At 39.4% G+C, this 24,893-nt stretch overlaps 1 protein-coding gene across 5 annotated transcripts in view; it reads left to right on the top strand.

Annotated features, from left to right (window-relative positions):
• Positions 1-24,893, top strand: part of KLHL32 (kelch-like family member 32) — a 226,282-nt gene that overhangs the window by 127,584 nt on the left and 73,805 nt on the right. For 3 of the 5 annotated variants that reach the window (XM_011968387.1, XM_011968385.1, XM_011968386.1), the window contains one exon: positions 7,174-7,272. The exons of 1 other annotated variant lie outside the window; for it this stretch is intronic. In XM_011968387.1, the coding sequence (XP_011823777.1) occupies positions 7,174-7,272 (99 nt within the window). Of the gene's footprint in view, positions 1-4,577; positions 4,749-7,173; positions 7,273-24,893 lie in introns of all 5 variants that reach the window. One more of the 5 variants, XM_011968389.1, reaches the window with a different exon arrangement.

Here is a 24,893-nt window from a genome sequence, read left to right as displayed (position 1 = left end):
TTTTAAAGACTTCTCTACATTGGTTATTCTAGTTAGCCATTTGTCAAATCTTTTTTCAAGGTTTTTAGTTTCTTTGTGCTAGTTACATAGTTCCTTTTTTAGCTCTGAGAAATTTGATTGACTGAAGCCTCTTCTCTCAACTCTTCAAAGTCATTCTCTGTCCAGCTTTGTTCCATTGCTGGCGATGAGCTGCGTTCCTTTGGAGGGGGAGATGCGCTCTGATTTTTTGAACTTCCAGCTTTTCTGCACTGCTTTTTCCCCATCTTTGTGGTTTTATCTGCCTTTGGTCTTTGATGATGGTGACGTACTGATGGGGTTTTGGTGTGGGTGTCCTTTCTATTTGTTGGTTTTCCTTCTAACAGTCAGGACCCTCAGGTGCAGGTCTGTTGGAGTTTGCTTGAGGTCCACTCTGGATCCTATTTGCCTGGGTATCAGCAGCAGAGGCTGCAGAAGATAGAATATTGCTGAACAGCGAGTGTTGCTGTCTGATTCTTGCTCTGGAAGCTTCGTCTCAGGAGTGTACCCAGCCGTGTGAGGTGTGAGGTGTTGGTCTGCACCTAGTGGGGGATGTCACCCAGTTAGGCTACTCAGGGGTCAGGGACCCACTTGAGCAGGCAGTCTGTCCATTCTCAGATCTCAAGCTCCTTCCTGGGAGATCCCCTGCTCTCTTCAAAGCTGTCAGACAGGGACATTTACCTCTGCAGAGGTTTCTGCTGCTTTTTGTTTAGCTATGCCCTGTCCCCAGAGGTGGAGTCTTCTTTTTTCTTTATGAAGAAATCTACTTTGATTTGGGACAATTGTCCATCTAGCCATAAAAATTTAATTTCCCAGGCTCTTTTACAGTTATGTATAGCCACCCAGCCAATGAGATGTAAGTGGAAGTCTCTGCAACAGTGTTTGTAGGAAATCTATTGTTTTTCTGATAAACAATGCCAGACTCAGCTGGCAAATGTTTTTTGTTCTTTGCCCTCTCCTTTCCTTCTGCTTTGAATGTAGATGTAATGCCTGGAGGTATGGCAGCCAATTTGAGACCATGAAACCACAGCCTAGGATTTGCCAAGCAGGAAAATACAAGGAAGCTGGTTTCCACTCTAAGCTGCCTAATCCAAATGTTATTGGAAAAGTAACCCTCATATTTGTTTAAGCTGTTTTGTTACATATAGGCAACACAACTGTAATGATACGCAAGCATTTTCTTGGTCCTTTAAAACAGTTTTTGAGGTAGACGTCATTACTTTCACTGTACAAATAAGAACACTGAGGCACCTGGATTTGAGCTGTTCTCCCAAGTTAATTCTATCAGCAAAGGTAGGAGCCAGGATTTGAAAGCAGACAGTGTGACCTGGAACACATAGGCTTAGTTCCCCAGACATCTGTAGAGACCCAGGATGAGGTACGGGTGGGGAGAGATCTTGCCAAGCTTTGTATAAGGAGTGGATTTAGAATTAATCTTGAAATGAGTAGGATTTTGACATATGGAAATTAAAGAAATGAGGAGGACATTGACGATGGAGAAAAAGGTATTGCCTGAGTGTAGAGACTAGTGGATTACTGGCTTTAGCAAAGGAACCAGAAGGTCATGAATTGGAGAAAAGTTTTTAACAACAGGTTGGGGCTACATGGTGACGGTTTCCAAATACAAGCCTCAAAAGTTTGAATTCTCTGATTTATAGAGAACTACTGAATTCTAGCCAGTATTCCTCAAATGGAACACTTCAACAGACATATTTATGAACATTTCCCAATATGATCACAACATTTAGAAATTGGAATTCATGTGTTCTATTATCCTTACTTGAACTATGTTTTTCTTTCTTAAAAATAAACTTCAGGTGTCAGATATAGATGTGCAGTGCATGATTCAATTTAGAAAATTCTTTTCCTTTAAATGGGTGCCACCTTGTGGATACAAAGTCCTTAGTGCAGTGGTTTTGAAACTAAAAGAGATTGGTGGCAATTTCTCATAGCTAGATAGATCTTGTGTTTCATGTTCCATCTGTGAGAATTCTGTCATAAAGAACTTTATGCAAAATTTTTTATGTATATTGAATATATGATCATTTAAAAGCTATTTATGCTGTTGTATCCAGTTAATTTGATGATTATAAGGTCAAGATTCTGATAATTTGCCATTCTGTAATACGGTATAGAAAAAAAAAATCCCCAAGAAACAAAATATGAAGAAGGGAGAAAATGCATTCATTTATTCTCATAAATGGTATTAGACTACTTTAATTTGCAGTTGTGCAAGCGCTTGTTTTGCTTGCAAAAGCATGTTGTTCATTTTCACACATCGTATGTGTGTTTACTAAAGACCTTAGTTGTCTGACTTTAACATGCTCAAATCCTTCAGTCTACTCTACACGTAAACCAAGAAGCAAGTAATTTAAAAATCTCCTTATGCAAGAAATGAAGAAGATAGCTTTGAAGATCTGAAAATACAAAATTTTCTGAAGATGCCAACTCACTTGTTCACAGGCAGGAAAAAAAAAAAGGTCACAATGAGACTTACTATGGCTGTTAAAGACAGTCACTACCAGTGACCAATCCAAGAGGCAAGGTAAAAGGGAGGGGGAAAATAAAGAGAAAAAGAAGACAGAATTGAGAGAATAGACACCTGATGATCCAGGAGGATGAGCTGAAGAAGGAGGGGCACGGATGCCGTGGGGACTGTGGGGTGTCCCTGTTCCCACTGCTCAGTCCCAGTTCCACCCTCCCAGAACCCTCATGTGAGGTGTGGGCACTGACTGAGGTAGCCCACATCATCATGCCCTGCACAGAATCTCACTTCAGGTCCCATTTCCCTCCTCTTTCACCAGATTCTGGCACCATATTCTTCCTGGAGACCAAGAATCCCAGTCTTATTGCAGTTTAGAGACCCTTCATTGGAGATCATGCAAATTCACCTGTCTGCTACCAACCTTGCTTGGATTGGTGAGCAGAGGACATGTTGGCACAGAGTATTCAAGCGTGCCTCCTACCAGCAGGGTGATTGGGCCACCCCATGACTGAATTCTGACATAATTTCTCCTACCAGGTACCCATCCCCTTCTCCTGCACTTGTGGGTTTTACACTATTACTTTGCCACATCGTTCTGTGTCACCCTAAATACAGCCACTGGTCAGTTCTTATGCCTGCCAAAATGAGTGTAGAGTGTAGAGTTTCAGCATTTGGAATGGGAATCAGCTGTGGCCTTCTTATTCATATGACCTTGACTGCTACAAGTTGCAGGAGGGATTCCTGGGTCGGTTCCTGATCACATCTCATTACTTGGTGAGGTGAGGCTAGAGATGACCTCCCTGCTAGCACTGTTCAGCATCCCTCATTTGTGAAAGCCCATTGTGTTCTGCCACCTGCAGGTCAGGCGGGGAAAGAATCCTCTATACAGATAGTCCTGTGAACAAGAAACATTCATACCCCCACCTAAGTTTGCTCCTGGTTGCATCAAAACCTGTTTGCAAATCTGGAGAGGCCCCAGCTCTACGGGTGAGCTCCACCCAAGCAAGTGAGCATCACTAGGGGGTAGAGGCAATGCCTAGCCTAGTTTGGCTTCTTTTAGGGTTTCCTTTTCCCCCAGTCCCCCTTCCCACCCCACTCCCCCGCCACTGGATTCTGGAGCACTTGGCTTTATGCATCTAGCATTTTCTTGATCTCTTGTTATTAAGACATTGTGTCTTGTCCACTGTTTATGCCTCTAGCTGCGATATGCTCCTCCAGACTGATGAGTGACTGGATGTGTCAGGCCACTCACATTAGCTCCTGTTCCCACTCTGTGTGCTTTCAGATCTTGGGGAACATCTCTTCCTTCCTGCAGGTGGTCCTTGAGTGACCCTTCTTCCTGTTCATCCTGGTTTGAGTGTCAGACTGCATGTTGATGGGTATGTTTCAGAAATACCTAAATATAATGCTTGACAGAAGTTAAATGCAGCTGTCTTAATTGTTCTCCATAAACCTGTGTGTTTGAGATCCCTTTTTTCTGCAGGGGTTGTTCTTTTGGCCAGTCCTTTGAGGCAGGTGACAGATAAATTCACCACACTGTAAATCATGAGGAGATTGGACCTTTGATTTTATTGCTGGCCAAACACAAATTTCCTGGAAAAATATATTTGAACGGTCAGTCACCAAAGAGCAACAAAGCTGAATTAAAAGTCTCTGGTACAGTGAGGTTTGCAAACACTGGTTCTGTTTCCGTAAGTGAGAACAGCTGTCCTGGTAGGGTTTCTTTCTCCACCCCTTTAAGAGCACTTAGAGATTTTCTCTGCTAAAGCATATTTTAGAAAACTTATGTTATAATGAAAGGAAGGAAAAAACTACAAAACAAAAAAAATTTAAAAAGACAAAAACAATCGCCATATGGCTTTTTCATGTGCAGGCTTCTGGAAGTCCGCCTGCTGGATGTGTAACACATGCTATGGAATATTCATCTTGTCTCTCTGTGATCTCTGTCTTTGTGTTTGCTATTAGTGAGCCTTGGAGGTTATCACAAATACCAGTTGTGTGAAATGAGCACAACTGACAGGATTTAAAGGCTAAAACCAACCTTTCTAATCCATCTATTCCCCATTCTCCTCCTTAGGCCTTGCCTCTTCTGCAAGACTATATGACATCCTTGCTCCTCTGATGGGAGCTACAGTAATTTCCTGAATGTCAGTCAAAGCCTCCTTCCTTGAGGAGTTGGAGAAATTCGGGTTTCTCTTTCTGACTAGATGGAAAAGGAGCTATAAAGACTTTTCAGAATAAGATGAGGGTTGGTATTTTTGCCACATGTGCTTGACTTTTTCACTTCTTTGCTAGCTTAGAAATATAGAGTCCTTTTTTCTTTCTTATAAAATTAGTTAAAATTGATTCTGAATTAAAAATATGTGTAGAGATCAGTTATTACATCAAAATAACTTCATGAATATTGAGCAACAGCTATGTGTGCTGGACATTGTTCTGAGTGCTGGGGATACAAAATAGATTAAGTCCCTGCTCTCCTGAAACTTATAGTGAGCAGAGGAAAATAAGCAAATAGGCAAAAAGATATATAATATGAAGTGGTAAGCACTATGGTGAAGAATAAAACAAAGTTAGGAGCTAGGGAATGATTGCTGTTCAGGGGTGGGTTACTGTTCTACATAGGATGGTCAGGGAAGGCATCTCAGGTAAGACAATATCTGAAGGATATGAGGGAGTGGCCCAGGCAGAACAAACAACTAGTTGTAAACACCAAGGTGCTCAGCATATTCAAGAACTTTTTAGGTTATAGTGAAGACTTTTTGGATTTTATTTTCATTGAAATGGAAAGTCTTCAGAAAGTTCTGAATAAAAAGAGTGACATGATTTCATTTGTGTTTTTAAAGAACCAGTTTGGTTGATATTACTAAAATAGATAGTGTGAGTGGACAAAGGAGAAAGAGGAGAAAGCAGGGCAACTAGCTAGGAGGTGATTACAGTTAAGTTTAAGAAGAGGAGTTGACTGGACTAAAGCAGTGATGATGGAGTTATGAGCAGTGATCAGATTCTGAAACTATTTTGAAGACAGAACCAACAGGTCTGACTGATGAATTGGATATAAGGCCTAAGGAAAAGAAGAGTCAAGAATGACCCTGAGGTTTTCAAACCTACCATCCAGTAGAAAGAGAACCTATAGTGATGCAGGAACAAGAGGGGATAGTTGCAGGCAGAAGGGGTTGGGATCAAGCACACAAGTGGACTGTTGGGGAGAGCAAAAGGTACTGATACAGATGTAGGTAGATGGGTTGGTAGATTTGGTGGTAAGAGGTTTTCAAGGATCATGAAGTGAAAATCCGGTGGCAGAGGAGGAGTTGGAGGCTTGAGAAAGGAGTGTGGCGAAGTAGTAGAGTGGAGGGGTGAATTGACTAGTGCCTCCCTGTGCATCAGAGTCACTCAGGACACTTGTTAAAACACTAGTTGCCTCACCCTGAAACGTACTGATTCAGTACATCTGGGAGGCGCCCAAGAGTTTGCAGTTTAGTAAGTTCCTAGGTGATGCCAATGCTGCTGGTCCAAAGACCAGACTTCAGGAGCCACTGGGCTGGGGAAATGGGTTAGAATGGAGGGCTGGGGCATCACTAAAGGCCTCCTTGCACCTGGCAGTGATTCATGTGAATTTTGTCAACATGGTCGTGTGCCTTTTTTCCAGCCCTGATCAGCTGCTCAACAGCTGGCAGCAGGAGGTAGATAACTGGACTTAACAAAATGAAGAATTGGTATCACCAGGATACTTAGGAGGCATTACCTCTATGTGATGTCTTTGTATTCTGAAAATACTAGTTGAACATCCTTTATTTTAAATAGAAAGGATAAGAGAATCTGAGACTGAGAAAGAGGAAAATGGAAGTTTGCGGATGAAGCTTACTGTTGTAGGACTTAGAAGTAAAATGGAGGTCGGGCGCGGTGGCTCATGCCTGTAATCCCAGCACTTTGGGAGGCCAAGACAGGCGGATCACTTGAGGTTGGAGTTCGAGACCAGCCTGGCCAACATGGTGAAACCCTGTCTCTACTAAAAATACAAAATTAGCTGGGCGTGGTGGCACATGCCTGTAATCCCAGCTACTTGGGAGGCTGAGGCAGGAGTATCGCTTGAACCTGAGAGGCGGAGGTTGCAGTGAGCCAGGACTGTGCCATTGCACTCCAGCCTGGGCGACAAGAGTGAAACTCCATCTCAAAAAAAAAAAAAAAAAGTAGTAAAATGGAGTAATATCCACCTCTGGTCTCATATGGCAAGGAGAAACATATGCCCCTTTCCCTAACATACCTGTTTCTGTGGTCTACTAAAGAGCAAAATTCTGAAATAAACTTTGAAAAACTAAAACTCAGTTCTTTTGTATTTTATAAGATTACATCACAGACTGAATTTTGAGGGTTATGTTGTTCTTTGAAAATGTTTATACCCTCCTACAAAAAAATAAGTGGTTAACTGCAGAGCTTCACACACAGAAATGATATCAGCACATGTGGTAAAGAGAAAATCGGCTGTTAGAGTAAGGGCCACAGCTCATTAATGAGAACAGGAAGAGAAGAACTGACTTCCATAAAAAGAAACAATATTAATTGAAATAGAATATGTAAAGCAGAAATTTAAATATACTATGGTATATCTACATATTAAGCGCATTATATTTTTAAGTGTAACTGATAGTTTTCTTTTTGTTAAAAAAACAAAACAGATTTTGCTGGAGCCAGGTGTGATCCAGGATGTGCTAGCAGCGGGCAGTCACCTACAGCTGTTGGAGCTTCTCAATTTATGCTCCCACTATCTCATCCAGGTATGTGAGCTTGCATCCTGCTCATACACCCTTCGTATTCCTTTCCCCGCAGTCATAAGCTGGCCCCCACCAACTGGAGCTGAATGACAGGTAAAGTGGGGGTGGGGTGTGGGCTGTGGTAGCAGAGTTTCTCCAGGACATAAGCTGAGAAGCTCCTAGGAGGGCGGCTGCTGCTCTTGCGTCCAATCACGGACGGAAGCAGGAGTTTTCCTCCACTGTCCTGCCCACCTTAGGTCTCCACGACCCCTGAGCAGCCGATTAACTCAGTGACCATGCACAGGGTTCCCTGCAGGGGCCCGGGGAGGTGACGCTGAAAGGAGTCCTAGTCCGAAGCAATATTGTCTGGTTATGGAAATAATCACAAATGTAAGAAAAGTCTAATAGTCATTGAATATTTCAGGAACAGTATCTAGTAAATCACAAAGTCCTGTGTAATTAATTACCATGTGAACTTCCCAGGCAGTAAATGCTAGAGAAGGGATGAGTGATGTTTGTATTCCTGCCCTGATTTGCTGGTCAGGAAAGGCCCCATGAGAACGAGGGAGGGAAACCTCCCCAACACCACGCACTGACTGTGTGTTCACAGTTGTTGCCCAGACAGTCCTCACAATAACTTTGCCCGTTTTTATAGATTTAAAAAATCAGAGACTTAAAATGTATCCAACTTGCCTGAGGCAATATGGCTGGTAGGACTTTCTGATTCCGAAGACCATTTCTTGGTTGGATGAAAACTCCTTGTTAGATAGGAGTCTATGGGGCATCTTAGGCAAACAGTATGGCTATGAGTCTCTTGGACTTTATAGAGTGTAACTAACTAATTTCCAATTTTAGGATCCTCCCATTTCCCCCACTGGTATCACCTTCACTTGCATTTATTATAGCATTAAAAAAATAATTTGAAGAAATAATAAATTCATCACACAATTTAATGCCACTATCTTTGTGCATATGACATGATATGAGTGAGCAGAAAAGTTTTGTTTTCCTGCCCAATTACTTTATTTTCCTTTTAAATCATTTTCTCTCATTTTAAATATATACTTTTATCATTGACTTCCATTACCTCTTAAGTAGTTTACAAAGCTGTCTCTCGTCTAGCATCTTATTTAATCTTCCCAAGAACCCTGGAAGATAGGAACCAGCACTTCCCAGGGAGACAGTGTGAGGAAGGTCAGCCATGTTCACCTGAGGAAAATTCAAATACAGTATATGGAATTCTTATGATTATTTCAGCACATTTAATCTAACAGTAAATGGTTAATGATTTTTTTTTTTTACCTTATTTTCCTTTCTTTTCCTCTCAATATTGTTAGGTGGTATGGGAAAGCTATTTTTAATCCCTTTCTGCCTGTAGCAAATGGGAATCATGTAGAAAGGTTATAAGACTTCAAAAGTGTGTGTTTGACTTGTGAAATTGAAATTACTTTTATTTGACATTTCTACATCAAATATTGCAACTTGGGCTTTACGCATCATCACCTGATTCACTTTCCCCATGGCAGACAGTAATCAGTGATGCATGTTGACACAGTTTGGTTATAGCATTAGTTATCATGATACACATTATAAATGCTGTGTATATGCAGGGGTGTGTGGGTATACCTAAGTCTATAATTTTCTGTAAGTGAGAATTCCAGATGAACATTAAAGGTTCATGGGTGTTTCCCCCTTTCCCATCAGATAGGTGATTTGTTGAGATACTAAGTGACTCGTATACTTTGGAATTTAACTTCTGCATTTCATTATTGCGCTGAGGTAAAAGTGTAGCATGCCTGCATGCTTGTGGACAGTTATTATTCAGGCTTCTTCAATAGTGGTTGAAATTTTCACTGTCTTTTCACAAATGTTTTCATTTTGTCATGTAACTTTACTTCTACTTTTTACCTGTGATTATTGCAAGATGTCAAACTTGTAGAAGGAAACTTTGACTACATGAGTACCAAAATCATGTCGATGTAGAAACCTTCCTTATTTCAGCCTTTTAAAAATATATACCCTGCTTCTCTCTTAGGATTATAAAAATCACAGACTGGGTCAATTCAATCTACTTTTATATTTTGATATAGTCTCATAGCTATATCTGTTTGTAATTTTTTGGTAATATTGTTCAACTGATTTTTAATTTAATGTGGGACTATTTCATTGAGTATATAAAAATAATATTTTCTTAATGTGAAAAATTCCCAGTGCTTAAAATGTACCCAGGAATTGTGCCCCTTCAATCAATGCTGATATATTCTCCATCTTTGCGTGATACTTTGTCAACTAGGAGTTTTTGAAACCACTCTCTTCACTCAGATGTCTGGTGTTGTTTTGTTGTTCTCAAACTGCCATTCTTTCTTTGACTTCTCTGCCAGAGGAGTGAAGGGCAGTCCAGCTCAAATATACCATTGCCCTCCAGTGCTCATTTCAAAGTATCTCCAAGGGGAACCGGTGGACGCTCCCTGAGCCTCACCGTCATCCTGCAGTTCCTCTGAACATGTAAATGGTGCTGCTGCCCTCCTGAAAAGGAAAGGAATACCTGGCACTGTGTGGGCTGCTTTCTCTTGAATTTCCTCTGGCAGGCTGCTGAGAGAAGGAACCCCAAATTGCAGGAGCAGTGCTCCTCTGTGTCAGTGCAGACAGCTATTGAATTAGCTGCCTAATTAGCCTTCTCAGAGGTTCTCAAAGCATGTGTGTGGGAAAAAGGAAAGCTGGGCAATGAACTTGATGCCAATTGATGGGGAGGTGGAGTGTCTTGCCTTTCTTTAGGCTCCCACTAATCTAGTCTATAGGTTATAGTAGCCTCCTGAGCAGTCTGCTTGTTTCTAGCCTCAATCTGTGGTAACTCATGGTCCCCAGAACATCACTATCTTTTCCCAAGAAAGGGAACCACATATATTGAGGGCCTATCCATGCTGAGTGTTTTGCAGGGACTCCCATTTCCACTGTTAAGTCACCCCTTAACACTGGTGGGTTGTTTTCTTTTTACAGATGGAGAAACTTAAATTCAGAACTAGGATGTTGATCTGGTTTGAAAACTTTCATTAGCTACCCTGATCATCATTCAAGTACATTATTTCTCCCACAAAAGTCTTTAGCCTCATCTTCAAGGCCCGGCCTGTTCCTCCCTGGCCTCTTCTCCAGCCACAGTGCCTTTCCTAGCCTGTTTTGTTCTGGGCCCTAAGGCAGAGTTTTCATGTTGGGACTTGCCATTAGGGGAGAAGATTCATTGGTAGAGATCCTCAGTGGCAGGCAGAGCCTCTCAGTCCCCTTTAGATTGTACCAAGGGGTAGGAGTGGGGAAAGCTTCATACAGACACACACACACACACAAACACACACACACACACCATCGCCTCTGCTGATACACAATGCCATAAGATCAGGAATATTGGCAACTGAATTTTGTGTTACATCCCCTGCAAGTGATGCATCAGAAGCTTTGATGAAGATGTCTCTTTTTTTGTCATTAACTTTCCAAAAAAAAAAAAAAAAAAGTATACATTTTGTATCACCTTTCCCAAGTACATTCTATTGTCTTATTAACAATCATTCTTTATGTTCACCAAGTATCATTGTCTTTTTAATAATATGCAATTTAAATGTATTGATAAACAGAACCATCACATAGATTTTTCAAATAAAACCACCAAAGTACTGAATACGCAACTCCCTTTTTGATAGGAATATAGGGCTAATATCTATTGCTAGACAGCAGGTGGCAGTGTGAATCCACCAGAATTCAGTAGTTAATTTAAAGCAAAAATCAGAAAAAAAAAGAAAAGAAAAATTATTTATTTTGCTACATATTAGTCTTCTGACCTAATCAGTAAAAAAGTCATTATTCACACCACACTGGGCAATATGCATTGTAATTTTTAACAAATAATAGGAAACTGTTAATGTGTTCACAGGAAATACAGTTTTGTCTTGGGCTGCTGTGGTCATTTATCAGCACACTTTGTGAAATCACTCATTTGTTCTAATTTGAATGTAAATGACTCTAAGGTTTTACAAATAAGGTGACAGACTCACATAAATGTAATTGCAGGGTTCATCTCCCTCTTTTTATATATCACTCATTAGGTTATGAATTAAATACATCGTATTAAACCAGGGGCATGTCCAATGATGATATTGTAATGGCAAATTATTCTATGCTATTAGAGGTGTATTTTTTATTCATGGACATTAATTTGTCATTAAGCGGCATTAGTTTAGCACTTTTATGTGAAAGACGTGACCTGCAAGAGGAGGCGTGCTGCTGGGATGTGAGAGGCTGGGACACAAGGGCTATAGGTAGAGCACTTTATCATTGTAAGGGAAACAGAGAAGGGGGTCTGTTGTATTTGTTTTGTTTTCTGTTTTTACAGCATGAAAGATCATTTCCCCAGATTGAAGGCGTTGTTCTGTTTACAGTGTGTACATGTGGATCATCTACTAAAGCAAAGCCCAAATTCTTACTATTCTTCAGTCAGAAGCCAAGGAGGAACATAAGGGGAACAGGAGGGAGAAAGGGTCCTGCCCTAAATCTCCTTCTCTGTGGCTGATGTTTACTCAGCATCCCTTGTCTTCATTAAATTTTACACTAAGTGGACTATGGTGAGAAGTAGTTCTTCAGTTAAGGTACAAAGGTTTAAAAAATGCTATTCTCTCACGGAGGAGTTAAGGAGAATTCTGGGTGATTTTCTTCCTTTTTTTTTTTTGTACCAATGGCGATTTCAATAAGAAACTATTTTTCCACTTTCATTCTGAGAAGCACTAGATTCTTGAAATACCTACACCAGGGCTGAAGGTATCTGAGTGCTGTTTTTGCATCATTCTGCACATGGTTTAATGTGGTTTGGAAAATGTCTCACCACCTCCAGTTACACTGTGGGGCTTTCGAGCAGAGGGATCACACCTTATACTGATTTTATGCCTTATCCCCTCCCTGCCTTCACATTGTGGAAGTTCATTATGTACTGAGGGATTGAAAGGTGCCTCCATTCAGTAATTTTTCTCTGCTTTTTAAATATCAAAATTCATGTTATAGTAGGAAAAATATACTACCAGTCTTTCATTAGTTTTGCCCACTGAATACATTTTTTTGTTAAAAATCTTTCTTTGGGGATTAAATTTGACACTGAGGAGCTTACATATTTTACAGTATTATAATAGATTATCATTTTTAACCAAGTAATACTACAATGACTTATAGGAGGTTATCTCTTCAAAACAATGTATTATTATAATTTTAATTATTAAATTAAGAGTATCACCTAAATACATAATATATAATGAGTGTTCTGAAGACAATAACTTATCCTCAAGATTGAGGAGAAGTTATAACTCATGTTCATTTTTCTGTAACACTGAACCATTTTTTCCCACATTAGAGAAGACAAATGATTTTACCAACATATATATTTAATATACTCATAATCAAATGCACTGAGTGCTGTTCTATAGTTCACTAGAGCTGAGACCTTTGTGTTTGGAGAAAGTTAAAGTACAGAGTTTGGAAAGCATATTACAAGTGGTTTAATCTTTTGGATTATTTTTAATCAGCAAAAATGATCAAAAAGGGTGGAAATGTATCAGACCTATTAAATCATAGCCAACTAGTAATTATTTGTTCTAATCAAGAGTATTTGCTGTCTGGCATGGGTAATGCAGAATATCATATTTGCCAAATAACATTCCTATTTGGCTCTGAAATGCATCATAAGATCTGCAGTAGCCATTTTAGGGTCCCCATTAATTTTTTTCATATGCTATTATGTTGGCTTTTATTCCCTAAGCCCACACTAAAGGATGTCAGGAAGCGACAGCCCAGAGGCACACTGGCAGGCCAGGCAAGTCATTTCAGCATTTTAATCTGTTATGCGGATAATGTAGGATTGACTGTATCTTCTTTGTTTGTGAGGTTTTTAAAGAGGAGAAAGATTCTCCTGAAAGAATATCTCTTGCAAGAATTCACTAATAATATTAGTCATTTCAAACCTAAGCTAACTGTTGTCAGCTGGATGATTTTAAAATCACTTTCAGTATGCATTTTTCTTTTTAAAAATAAAGTGTTTCCAGTATTTTATTTATGCTAGAGTTCAGAATCAATAATCAAAACAAACAAACCTCAATTTCACTGAATTCCATTATTAATACTTGGAAATTGGTGGGGGTTGTGTAAAAGAAGATCTGTGTTTCATTTGAGATATTTATTCTCCCACCCACCCATCTGTAAATATTTCTAGTCATGGGGAAATGTCTCTCCTCTTCCCTGAAGCTAAACTACCTTTCTGCTCCTTATTCCATCAGTTACTCCCTGTGTTTCCTGTGGTTTTGATTTCTCCTACTTTACTGGCACTTTTCTTTCAGTTTATAAATAGGATCAATAAGACGGGAGACACTCTTCTTCATCTCTCATTACCGCAGCTGCTCCTTGACCTCACTCCCCAACCGTACCCAGTGTCGGCATTCCTTACCTCCTGTTCATTCTTCAGGCCCATTGAACTCAGTCTTCTGCCTTCATTACTCCTCAAAAGTTCTTCCAACAAAGGTCACCAAAACCTCCTTGTTGTCTGATGCGGCAGGCCTTTGTGGTATCCTAAAGTGACTCCTCTACAGCATTTAGACATTGGGAGCTGCATTCTTTCCTGCGCCTCTCTTTCTCGGGGCTGTCTCCTATTCTCCTCCTACTCATTTTCAGTACCTTTACAAGTGTTCTTCCATTAGCTCCTTGACTGTCCCTCAAAGCATGGGAGCTCTGCATGGGCACCGTTCCCTTCTGCTCACTATCACTCTCTTTCATGTATCTGTGGAGGGTTACTCACTCCAGCCCTCTCTCCTGAGTTCCGGCCCTGTATGTTCAGCCAGCATTTCACTTGGTATCCCACATGCCGCCCAAATCCACCTTTGTCCAGTCTCACACACCTACTTCTCTTCCTCCTCCTTGTCTTTGTTAAGGGACCATCATCTTTTTAGTCACTCAAGCCTTGGCATAATCTTACACTGCCCAGTCCTCAGGTATTCCACTAAATAGTGTTGGTTTAGCCGTTTAAGTCATTCTCAAATATGCTACCTTCTCTTTCTCCTCATTATCATTGACATCATTAGGGTCGGGACTATTTTTCCTCGACTGCCCTGCAATAACTCACTGGGGTCCCTGCCTATAGTCTAATGCTAATCAATACTGTACAATCTAAGTTATTTGTCTGGTCCACAAACTAATTTCTTTCCCTAAAATCCAAGCTAGCTTTCTATCTTTTAATTGCAGAACCATGTCCTTTCTCTTTCTTGTCCCTATAATGTACCCTATTCTGACTGTACCCTATGGACAGCTTGTCTTAGCTCCAAGCCAGCTGCCTAGTCTACACTTTCGCTTGGGTATTTCTCAGGCACGTGACCTTTCTGAGTGTGAACCCAAGCCAGAAAACCAGGAGTCATCCTAGAATCACCCATCTCCTTGAGCCCCACATACGCTGACACAGAGACCTTTCAGCCCCACCCCCTTAACTTGTCAAATCTCTCTCATTGTCTCTCTTTCCACTACTACTGTCTTCATTCAGATCCACATTACTTATTTTCTGGACTAGAGAAACTTCTTGCTAACTGATGAATCTGCTTTCCCTCTTGCCCCATTCCAGTACCTCCTCCAAAATTCTGTTTGATAGATTTTGAAAAGTTTTTTTAATCCATGAAAAATTCTGTTTGATTGATTTTTTTTAAAAATCACAACCTGATCATGTCACATTCTTGCTTAAAATTATTCATTATGATGAATGTGGTTCACATAGTCTTCAGGATGAGGTTCACTCCTTTTAATTTGGAACACAGGGCCTGTCTTTATTATGAAACATGCTATCTCTTTAGCTTTTTTTTTAAAAAAAAAAAACAATTTACTACCCATGTGCAATGCCTGTTCCACAGTCATTATGAACTTTGTGCATTTTCCTGTACCTAAACCTCTTCATACGAAGCCTCCTTTTCTGTGGATTATTTTTCCCTCACTTTGTTACCTTCTGAATTCCTATTTAACTTTCAAGTACTTGACTTACATTGTCTCCTCTTCCAGAGTTGCTTGATCAATCCACCCAGTTGGAATTATATTTTCCTGCTCTTCTTTAATTATGGGCAATCTTCTGGGAGACGGATCACACCATATTGTTAGTGTTAATTTACTTATCTGTCCCCCCAAGACATAGGTTTATGTCCCAAAGTTGTGTGACATCGGACAAGTTACTTAACCTCTTTGTCCTCCAACTCCTCATCTGTGAAACACAGATATGGTATCCTATATACAGTCTACCTTTTAGGGATGTTGAAGGATTCAATGAGACAATGCATGCAAAGTGTCTCACAAACACACTGTCCTACATCAGTGAGTGCTCTATAAACCAGAGCTGATATGATGTGGTACTTCACTTGTGAATTCCTCTATTAATTCCACAGTTATCCTCCTACCCAACCCCTCACCCCTGTCTTCCCTCATTTCTGCAAATGTCAGCAACTTTGCTGCCTACTTCAAATTGACAACCTATTGGACAAATCTGTTTCTGAAATTTTGGGGAATAATCACCATTCTGTAAAAGATATTCTTCCTCTTAGCCACTTCTCTTTGATTTTGCTGAAATGCATACATTGTTTTTCAGAAGTCACAAATAATTAAATGAGCCGTCACTTTCTCTCTGCCTCTGAAATTTGAAAACATCATACTGAAATTGTACTTTAATAAATAATAAAATAATGCTTTGACAAAAGCAACAAAATACATGGTATTGACACTTTGTAGACAGAAAATTTTGTTTTATTGTTTCCCCTGCCCTTTCTATAATTAAAACATCTTTTTCCATCCTGGCATACAGAATCCAAGAAACAATTGGAAAAGTCTTTCATCTCTAGTTCTAGTGCATGGTAGGTACTTAGAAACACATATTGTCTGATTGAATTCCTCTGCATGTACCATAAGAGCTCCCGGTGATAGAAACTTTGATTATGAAGTTGCATGATATCCTATGCTTCCTGACTAGGGGACATAAAAGCTGTGCATTTATTTAAAATTTAAAAAGAAATCTGAATTATTCCTTACTGGGAGAATGCTATCCATGTGTCTCACTTCCCTCCATCTGTCTTCCTGTCCTCTGGCTTTCCTTCCGGAGGAAGGAAAGGGGTGTAAAGGGGTGGAGACTTTTCCTCCACCCCTTTCTCACTGTCTATCCACAAGTATCTTTTAGAACAGGCTACCAACCTTTATCCTGCTGCAACCTTTATCATGCTACAAGCCCTAGGAAGTGGCTGCTTGTCTGTGTCATGGACTTGGCTCCAGATACCCTGGCCTCAGTCCCACACATTCAGTATAATGTTTGCCTGCTTCAGAGGTACAGTTGAAGGGCTTGGGTCACACAATTTGTTTGCTGCAAGAGTATATTTATGCAGGACAGAGTCATTCCTGTCTTCACTGAAATGCATACTCCAGAGTAACGATTCCTAAACTTGACTATGCAAGGAATCATCTGTATGATTTAGCCATCTGTATGATTTAGCCATCTGGCTAAAACAGACTACTTGGGCCCCACTCCAGAGTTCCTGATTCAGGAGGTCTGGGAGGGGCCTGAGAACCTGTATTCTAACAAGTTTTGAGGGATGCTGATGTCTGAACCAGGGAGCACAGTGTGAGAACTCCCACTCTAGATTCTCTTGCCACACTGCTTTTTATCAAGTACCTGACTGTTAAATCACCGATATTCAGATTTTGAAAGTGTATTTGTCACATTTAGATAAATTTGAATTGCTCCTAGTAACATAAAGATATTGATGCTGTGTATGCTTCATAGCATCCAAAAGATAAAAAGTGAAAATAATGCAAATCTGAAACAAACAAACAAAAAACCTTCCAGGTCTCACTCTTATTCATGATAATGATTAAGACAGTCTGTAGGTAAGTGAGGGATTTAAAAAAAAAAAAACTACTTTATTAAGTTATGATTGACATACTGAGGGTTGATTTAAAGTGTGCAGTACTGGGCTAAATTTTCAGCAATCTGACTTTGTGTACTAGAGCAAGTAGGGAAACATATCATAATGACTTCTATACTATTCTTTTAAATATTTTTAAACTGATTTTGCCTATCCTGGTTCAAAAAGTATATTGAAATTTTAGGTTTAAAACCCTAGTTGCTCAGATAAACTATTCTCAATTAAAAGAAAAATATATATATATTAACTTCCCGTATATATTCCATATTCATTGGCAATCTCCTTATGTTATGAGTCAGGTTTAGTGAACTTTGAAACAGCATTTTGCAGCACATAGTGACTGTGGCCAGAATTATTAGTTATTGTTGATGGCTATGTTTCACTTCCTCCCTACTAGATTTCCAGCTTACTAGAGAATTTCCCAAGGAACAATATAAAATTATTCATGAGCCTTGGGTATTATGCAAACAATTGATTATGAAAATGTACTAGTAACCTAATTGTAGAATTCCTCTGTTATACAGCACAAATACATTTAAATAGGTCTTGCAAGACTCCAAAAATTAGAGCATGCTGGAGTTTTCCTTGTACTTTTGAACTGCTGCTAATACTTTGTTTTCATTTAATCAAATTGTATCGTGTATATATTCATATCAATATATGAATAGATCATTACATACAGTTGTCCATACATTTTTACATATTTATATACAAAATATACCTATATCTCTCTATATGTTTATACATATAAAAATATCTGAGTTTGATTATTTTATCATATTACAAGTTATCTGGCCTGCATTGTCAATGAATTGCTCATTTTTTCTTCTATAACAATTAGACAGTTAGACTTTATCCTATCAGCTCTATGACAGTGTTGAGAAAATTCATAGAGCCCTTCACACGCCCAATAAACATGATAACTTTTTTCATATATAGCTGATCCCAAGGCTATTAAAAGGTTTGGATTTTGTTTATTTATTGGTTTGTTTCAACCTGTACCAAAGGCCACACCTTCACCGCACATCTACACCAGCCCCCTTTATGTTGCTTTCCCTACTCCTGGAGTACCAGCCTTTCCTGCAGCACTAGGTTAGGTAGTCACATAATACCTTGATTTACAACTAGGTTGTAATCAAAATAGGAAACAGGTGGAATCACAACTGGGTATGGTGCCTTGGATATTAATGGCTTGGCTCAGCAGTGGAATTTCTAAGCCATGTACACTTTTTTGTCTTAATTATGCATTCATTAAAAGCTTTTATACCCAACAGAATAAAGTAAATATTTTTTGATCTCCATAGTGTGCTCCTAGACTGTAGATTTGCACAGCAGGGTCTTGATAATCTGAATAAATTGTATTTCCCCAAGGAGTTTATCTTTCAAATAAGGTCATAAAGAAATGCGGCTCCCCCATTCGTAGATTTCTCCATGTGCCTTTTCTGCTATGAGTAATATAGAGCCGGGGAACCAGAGTATATTATAGTAATACATACTTGCTTATGGTCCAGTATAATGTCTCTATCTATTCTCCCTACTTATCTCTGGTGAAGTATTTTTTAAGTACAAAAGAAGTGAATGATTTTATGTGGCAGCCATGGTTTTTGCTGACACTCAGAAAAACAATGTCCATATTAGACATTCAGTGTTTTCTTCCCTTTACCCACTCAGTGAGTATGGACTATGCAAAACTATAGTTTGATTACTGTAAACAGCATTTGTAAAAGGGAATAATGATAACTACTGTATGTTGAGCATCTACTATGTAGAAGGTACTTTACCTGCACTTTTGAGAATCCTTATCACAGATCTGGAATGCAGTGTCACTTTTCCCAATTTTTAGATGAGAAAATTAGACTTGAAAAGATTAACCACTGACTGAAGCCATCCAGGTGGGTCAGCTCCAAATCATGTGTTTTTCCTACAACTCTAAACTAAAGACGCCACCAGGGCCTTGTTCCCACAGCTTATCACCCAGTGGAGGAGACAGGGAAACTGTGAAATTAGGAACCTAAGTAAATATGCACAATTAGGTGTACTTATAATATTTCTAAATCATGAAGAGTAAGATGGCAACACACTTCATGGTGCATACATATGCTAAAAGTAGCACACAGTTCTGAAAAGTTCAGGCAATAGCTTTTTCCCATATTTTTAGGTTGCCATATTTATCTCCAGTGCAGCTAACATTTCTAGGCACGTACCTTTATTTATTTAAATATTAAATATATGCATTAATTTTAATAAATTATTTACATTGTAAAATTTTTAAATATTTTTAGAGGAGCAGAAAAATCTATGTGTTTACCATAAACTAAGAACTAGAAGCAATACAAGTTGCGATTTTAAAGATGTAGTATTTTTTCTTGCCTACCCACTGTATATCAATCAAAACTTGCTAGGTAGCCACTTTCTGAAGACAGAGAGGAAGATCTAAAGAACTAAAGATACTATCTGCACCTTTATGCACGGCTGGGGAGAGAAGAGTCAAACAAATGATACAAGTAGCAAGTGTAATTAAAAGTCAGAGGAGGGAAAGTCCTCCAAGTTGGAGTGGCCTGCCTTTCCCTGGAGATGGAATCTGATCTGGATTGTCCCATAGAGGGGAAGGGCATTTATATTACAGAACTTCCCCTTTCTCACAAGGTTTTTAAAGTCTACTGAAGCAAACGATGTCTTCAAATCCTTCACAAATAATAATCATTTGTGACAAAAGAGTCTCAAAGTTCTGCTTATGGTCTAAAGGAAAATTAATGAGAATTCATTTGATTATATCTGGGTTTTTTTTTTTGGCAGTTTGCACATTTATCTTTTCCTGATCATCACTAAAAACCAAGAGAAGTAGGCTTCTTTTTCAACATTCTGGGGAAAGGCAGAAAAATCTAACATATAGAAAACAAGGAGACCCAAGCAAGATTCATTGTGGAAGTCAGGCCTCATGTATCTGGTACTACAAGTGGGCATTCCATTATATTGCCCAGTTGTATGAAAAACCCGACACCTAGTTAGCATCACAAGGGAATTTCTGAAGCTCAGATCAAGTACTTAACACTTTTCTCAGTTAATTGTGGGAGAGCTGTTTATTTTGCCCAACTGTTAAGTTATATCTATAACCAAGCTATTATTTCCTCTTTCCATGTAAAGTCATAGATGTGCCTCACAACTGTTTGCTTTTTTTCATTCTTGATCCAACAAATACTTCTCTGTTGCAATCTGTGAGAAAGACATTATGATTGGCATTGTGCAGAATACAAAAAGCATGTGATGCAAAACCTACTTTTTACTAGTTTACTAGGTACATTTTTAATAGTTTGAAGATAAGCTACATGCATGAATAGCTTAGTGGCAAGCTTATTGTGTATGTGATAGGAGACTTGAAGTGGGAGACATTAGAATTCATTCAGTGATAAAGAGCCTTATACATACTATATCCTACTTGCTACTTTGTCCTTAAAAGCAGCTGATAAAATTTTTAAATTTCACTTTGAGTTAACATTGTTAAAAATCAAACCATAGTGATTTTTATGTAGAGTGGTTTCTGAGGCTATTTGGAATAGATTTGGGAGTGGTTTTAAAAAGAGAATTTCTTGACTTACATAGCCAAGGATGGCCTTTCATTTAGAGGAATTTTCAAATTGTGATATAAAATCAACATTGTATGTAAGAACTTCATGTATGCTACTACATCATGGGCATAGAAACCACTATGTCTGCTGCCTATCTTTATCTGTAGTAAAGTATCGACATGGGATAATTTAGGTGACATTTCGAAGGAGACTTGTCTGAGTGAAGTGCATCAATAATTGGAAATGAAAGATTATAATTACATTGATGAAACAAAGCATTGTTAAAATAGCCACATCTGTTGAGTGTTATTACCCAGAAAAATCTGTAACCCTGTTCAATTTGGACATCTTAGAGGGGGAAAACTTGGGAAATCAAAATGACATTACTCTTGTTTTAACCTTGAGAGGAGTTTATTATTATCTTTAACCCAACTCATAGTTTTCTATACTGACAGTACTTGATGCTTATTTTTCTTTCACAAGTCAGTGGCATTCTCAGAACTAGATGAGACAATAAGAGAAATAGGTGTTTTTAAGGCTTTGTTTTGAAGGGTACCTCATCTAGTTCTAAGAATGTCAGAACACCTATTTTTAAGATGACTGCATCCACTGTAGACTATCTCCATTATCTCCCCCACAAACAGATATCATATAATTATGTATAATGTGTATAATTTCTGTGCCAGAGGCATGATTAAACTGCAGTGTGGATGGGCAAGGGGTTATTGACGAGCCAGGGAGCCACGGCGGTAGCCAAAACTAAGACTACGTTTCAGAAATTCAGATGATTGAGTCTCAGCTTGTATCATCATTGGCACACAAGACACAGCTCTTGAGCATGACATCCCTAAGCTAGGCTGTGGGTTGTGTGTGGTAAATACGCCGACTCTAGGTATAAGGCTAATGGTTTTCTCTCATTCAAGAAGGTATAGGAGAATACAAGTGAGTCTGGGTGGCATTATTTCAGAGATAGGCTTAAATCTACTCTAAATTATAAACAAAGTACTTCTTGTATGAACTTTGGTCATTTATTAGTAGTACCTTCCTAATTGAGATATTGAGAGACACCACAAAGGTGATGGCCACTCTGCTGTAGATGAGACCTGCCAGGGGACATCAGTGAGGCCAAGACTAGTTGTTCTCTTGCTGCCTTCACTGGTTTGGGAAGGGTGGGCTGCAAGGCCACAGGGTCAACACTGTCCTCAGACTGCCCTCCTTCCTCCCACTCATGTCCTAACTGGTTGATAATTGCCTTGCAAATGTAATTACACTTGAATATAAACCAAAATAAAACAATATTTGCCTTTCCCATATTTTTACCCCTACCATATTTGGTAGTTAATCTCGGGAATAACCATTGAAGGAACCAATTAGGGGAAAAGGCCACACAGAAAGACTGAGTTTGGGGAATATATAAAGTTTAAAAATTATTGAACTTGAAAAACTAGTGTTTATTCCATAGCTAGTGTGATATTGGGGACACATTTTATGGCTCTTCTTCTGTTATTTAACTTGTCATTCACACTATGAGAAACAAATAGAAGGAAAAAGACAAGCCAAATAGCCCTAAACCAAAGGAAAATAAATACTGTTTAAAAATATTCCCCAAAGAACAACAATGTATGCACCATAATTCTGAATAGAAACTAAATTTCAAGTGAGAAGCAGTGTGACAGAAATGAAACCTTTTTAGAAAAAAAAAGAGAAAGATTTTCTTTTACTCAAGAGAGTTTCTTGTTGCTGAGCTGTAATTTCCATTCAAAACCACTGCCGCTACCTGGGTACTCACATTTTTAAGTCACAGAATGCAGGAGAACTGAAACAATCTCGTAATTAGGAAAAAGTATCATTTGAAAAGATATTAAAATCTTTTGATCTAAGTAGCCAATTGATAGAGGAAATAATTCTCTGTTGGACTGAAAAAGAAATTTGGGGTGGATTGATTTTTTTGTCACAGAAGAATGATTATGTTGTACTTGTTCAGTAACACTTTCAACTCTAGTCATTATTACCGATTTTCCCACACAGAAAACAGAATGATCACTGGCTTTACCTTTATGTGTATGTGTCAGAAGGCCAGAAAGAGAAGGGGACAATCAGGAAGGCCTGTGAGGTATGAAAAATGGCCTGATTTGGACAAGGTTCAGAATTGGATAGACATATTGGAAAGACATGGGCTATTCTGTTTTTGCCTAATTATAAGCAAACAGAAAAAGCTCATGGGCATTCTTTCATTAAACATACATGTATTGAGCATCTGCTCCCTACTGGATACCAGGGACACACAAGGTGTGAAACACAATCTTTGCTTCCAAGAAGCTTAGATTTGGTAGAGAGAGATAGATCTGCAGTCAAAGGGTGCTTGCAGTGACAAGTGATGTGCTAGATATGTTTGCACAGGGCAGAGTAGAAGCACACAGGAGGAGGTGGTCAGTTTGACCTGATCCAGGGAAGTTGAAAAGATGATCTGGTTTCTTCATTCAGCAAGTGCAGCTTGAATGTACCTGGCGTTGTTCTAGGCTCTGAGGATACAGTGGTGAACAAACCAGCAGCTCCTTCCTCCCACAGAACTTACTGGGGGATCAGGGGAGGAGACAAACACATTATAAACAAATAGGCAAATAAATGCTGGAGATAATTATAGGTGGTGACAAACTCTAAAACAAATAAGATGGAGAAATGTGACTGAGGGTGACATGGAGAGGAAGGGAGATGTGCTACATAGGGTATTCAGATGAAACAAGGGAAACACAAATCCTCCCCCATAGGAATTTTGCTTATGCTGCTTCTTTGGCTTGGAGCATCTCCCTGAAATCCCACCATCATCCTGCTTTAAAATGTAGGTTTTGTTATTATTGAGTTATGGTGAGGCCAACAGATCAGAAGACAACTCCCATTGAAAACATGGTTTGTTTCTGCTCCAATAAGAGGGCACAGACCACACCTCCAGGACCACATAGGGAAGCCCCAGGGTTGGTGAGGAGGTAGAAGGAGTGAGGGGGGAAAAGTGGATCAGAGCCTTTATAGTGGTATCTGCAGGAAGGAAGTGGGCAAGGCAGGGTTAGCAGGCTTATGATTGGCTAGTTTGAAAGTTTCCGTGGGTTCTAGAGAGTAGGGGCTGGCTTTGGTTGTCTGGTACTTGGCCCTGGGATGATGGGGACAGAGGACTATTGCCTTCTGGAGTGTAGAAGCCACATAGAGGAGGTGGTTTAGAGTAATGGTTCTGGATTGGTTACTTTGCATATGAAAGCCGTTTGCTCTCTCAAAGAATTGGCTAGCCCTGGGAGGGGCAGTCTCTTCCCAGTCAGTGAGACCCCAGGTGCCAGAACACAGAGAATACAGAAATAAAATGTTGTTAATATACATCCCCATCCTACCCTTTGCCAAGTGAACAAAGGGTGCTTTTCCTTCAACTCTCAGCACCAAACGGCTTCTCAGGGAAGCCTTTACTAACTTTCTACACCAAGTCAACTCCAAGTTAGCCCTTTACTAATTCCAAGTCAAATCCCTGTTACGGACACTCAGAGTCTATATTCTACTCTTCGTAGCTTTTACCTCAATTATAGTTTTCCATGTAATTGTAAGGTGTTTAGGTTTATGGCCTTCTCTTCCACTAGACTATATATCCCATAAGACCTGGGGATTGCCTTTGTTTGCTCATCTGTGTTGCCAATTCCTGCTGTAGTCCTGGCACATAGTGTGAATGTGTAGGTTGTTGTCATGGCTAGAGCCAAGCCAGGGTGGACAGGGTTGCTGCACTGTAGGATGTGAAGATCGCAAAGTCCAGGTCATGGAAGGCTATACAGTGTTACTGAGTTTGGACTTTTTCCCAAAAGCAAATCAGAACTTATTAGTGGCTTTTAAACAGGTAATAAATATGGCCAGATTCTTGTGAAAAGACAGGATGGAGAATTTGCTACTGGAAGCAAGAATGGTAATTTAGGACACCGTTGCAAGAAGTCCAGACAGGGGATGATAAGGGACAGAACAAGAAATACTAAAGAGGAAAAAGAGACAGGACTGGCGATTGACTAGATAAAAGGGAGGAATATGGGCCAGCTTTTGGGTTCTTTATGTGGGTGTCTAGATGTGACTGTTATCTAAGAGAGGAGATACAGGA

The sequence above is a fragment of the Mandrillus leucophaeus genome, unplaced genomic scaffold (assembly GCF_000951045.1).
Source record: "Mandrillus leucophaeus isolate KB7577 unplaced genomic scaffold, Mleu.le_1.0 Scaffold841, whole genome shotgun sequence".
Lineage (NCBI taxonomy): Eukaryota > Metazoa > Chordata > Mammalia > Primates > Cercopithecidae > Mandrillus > Mandrillus leucophaeus.
Note: the sequence above shows the minus strand (reverse complement) of the source record. Positions and strands in the feature narration are given on the sequence as shown.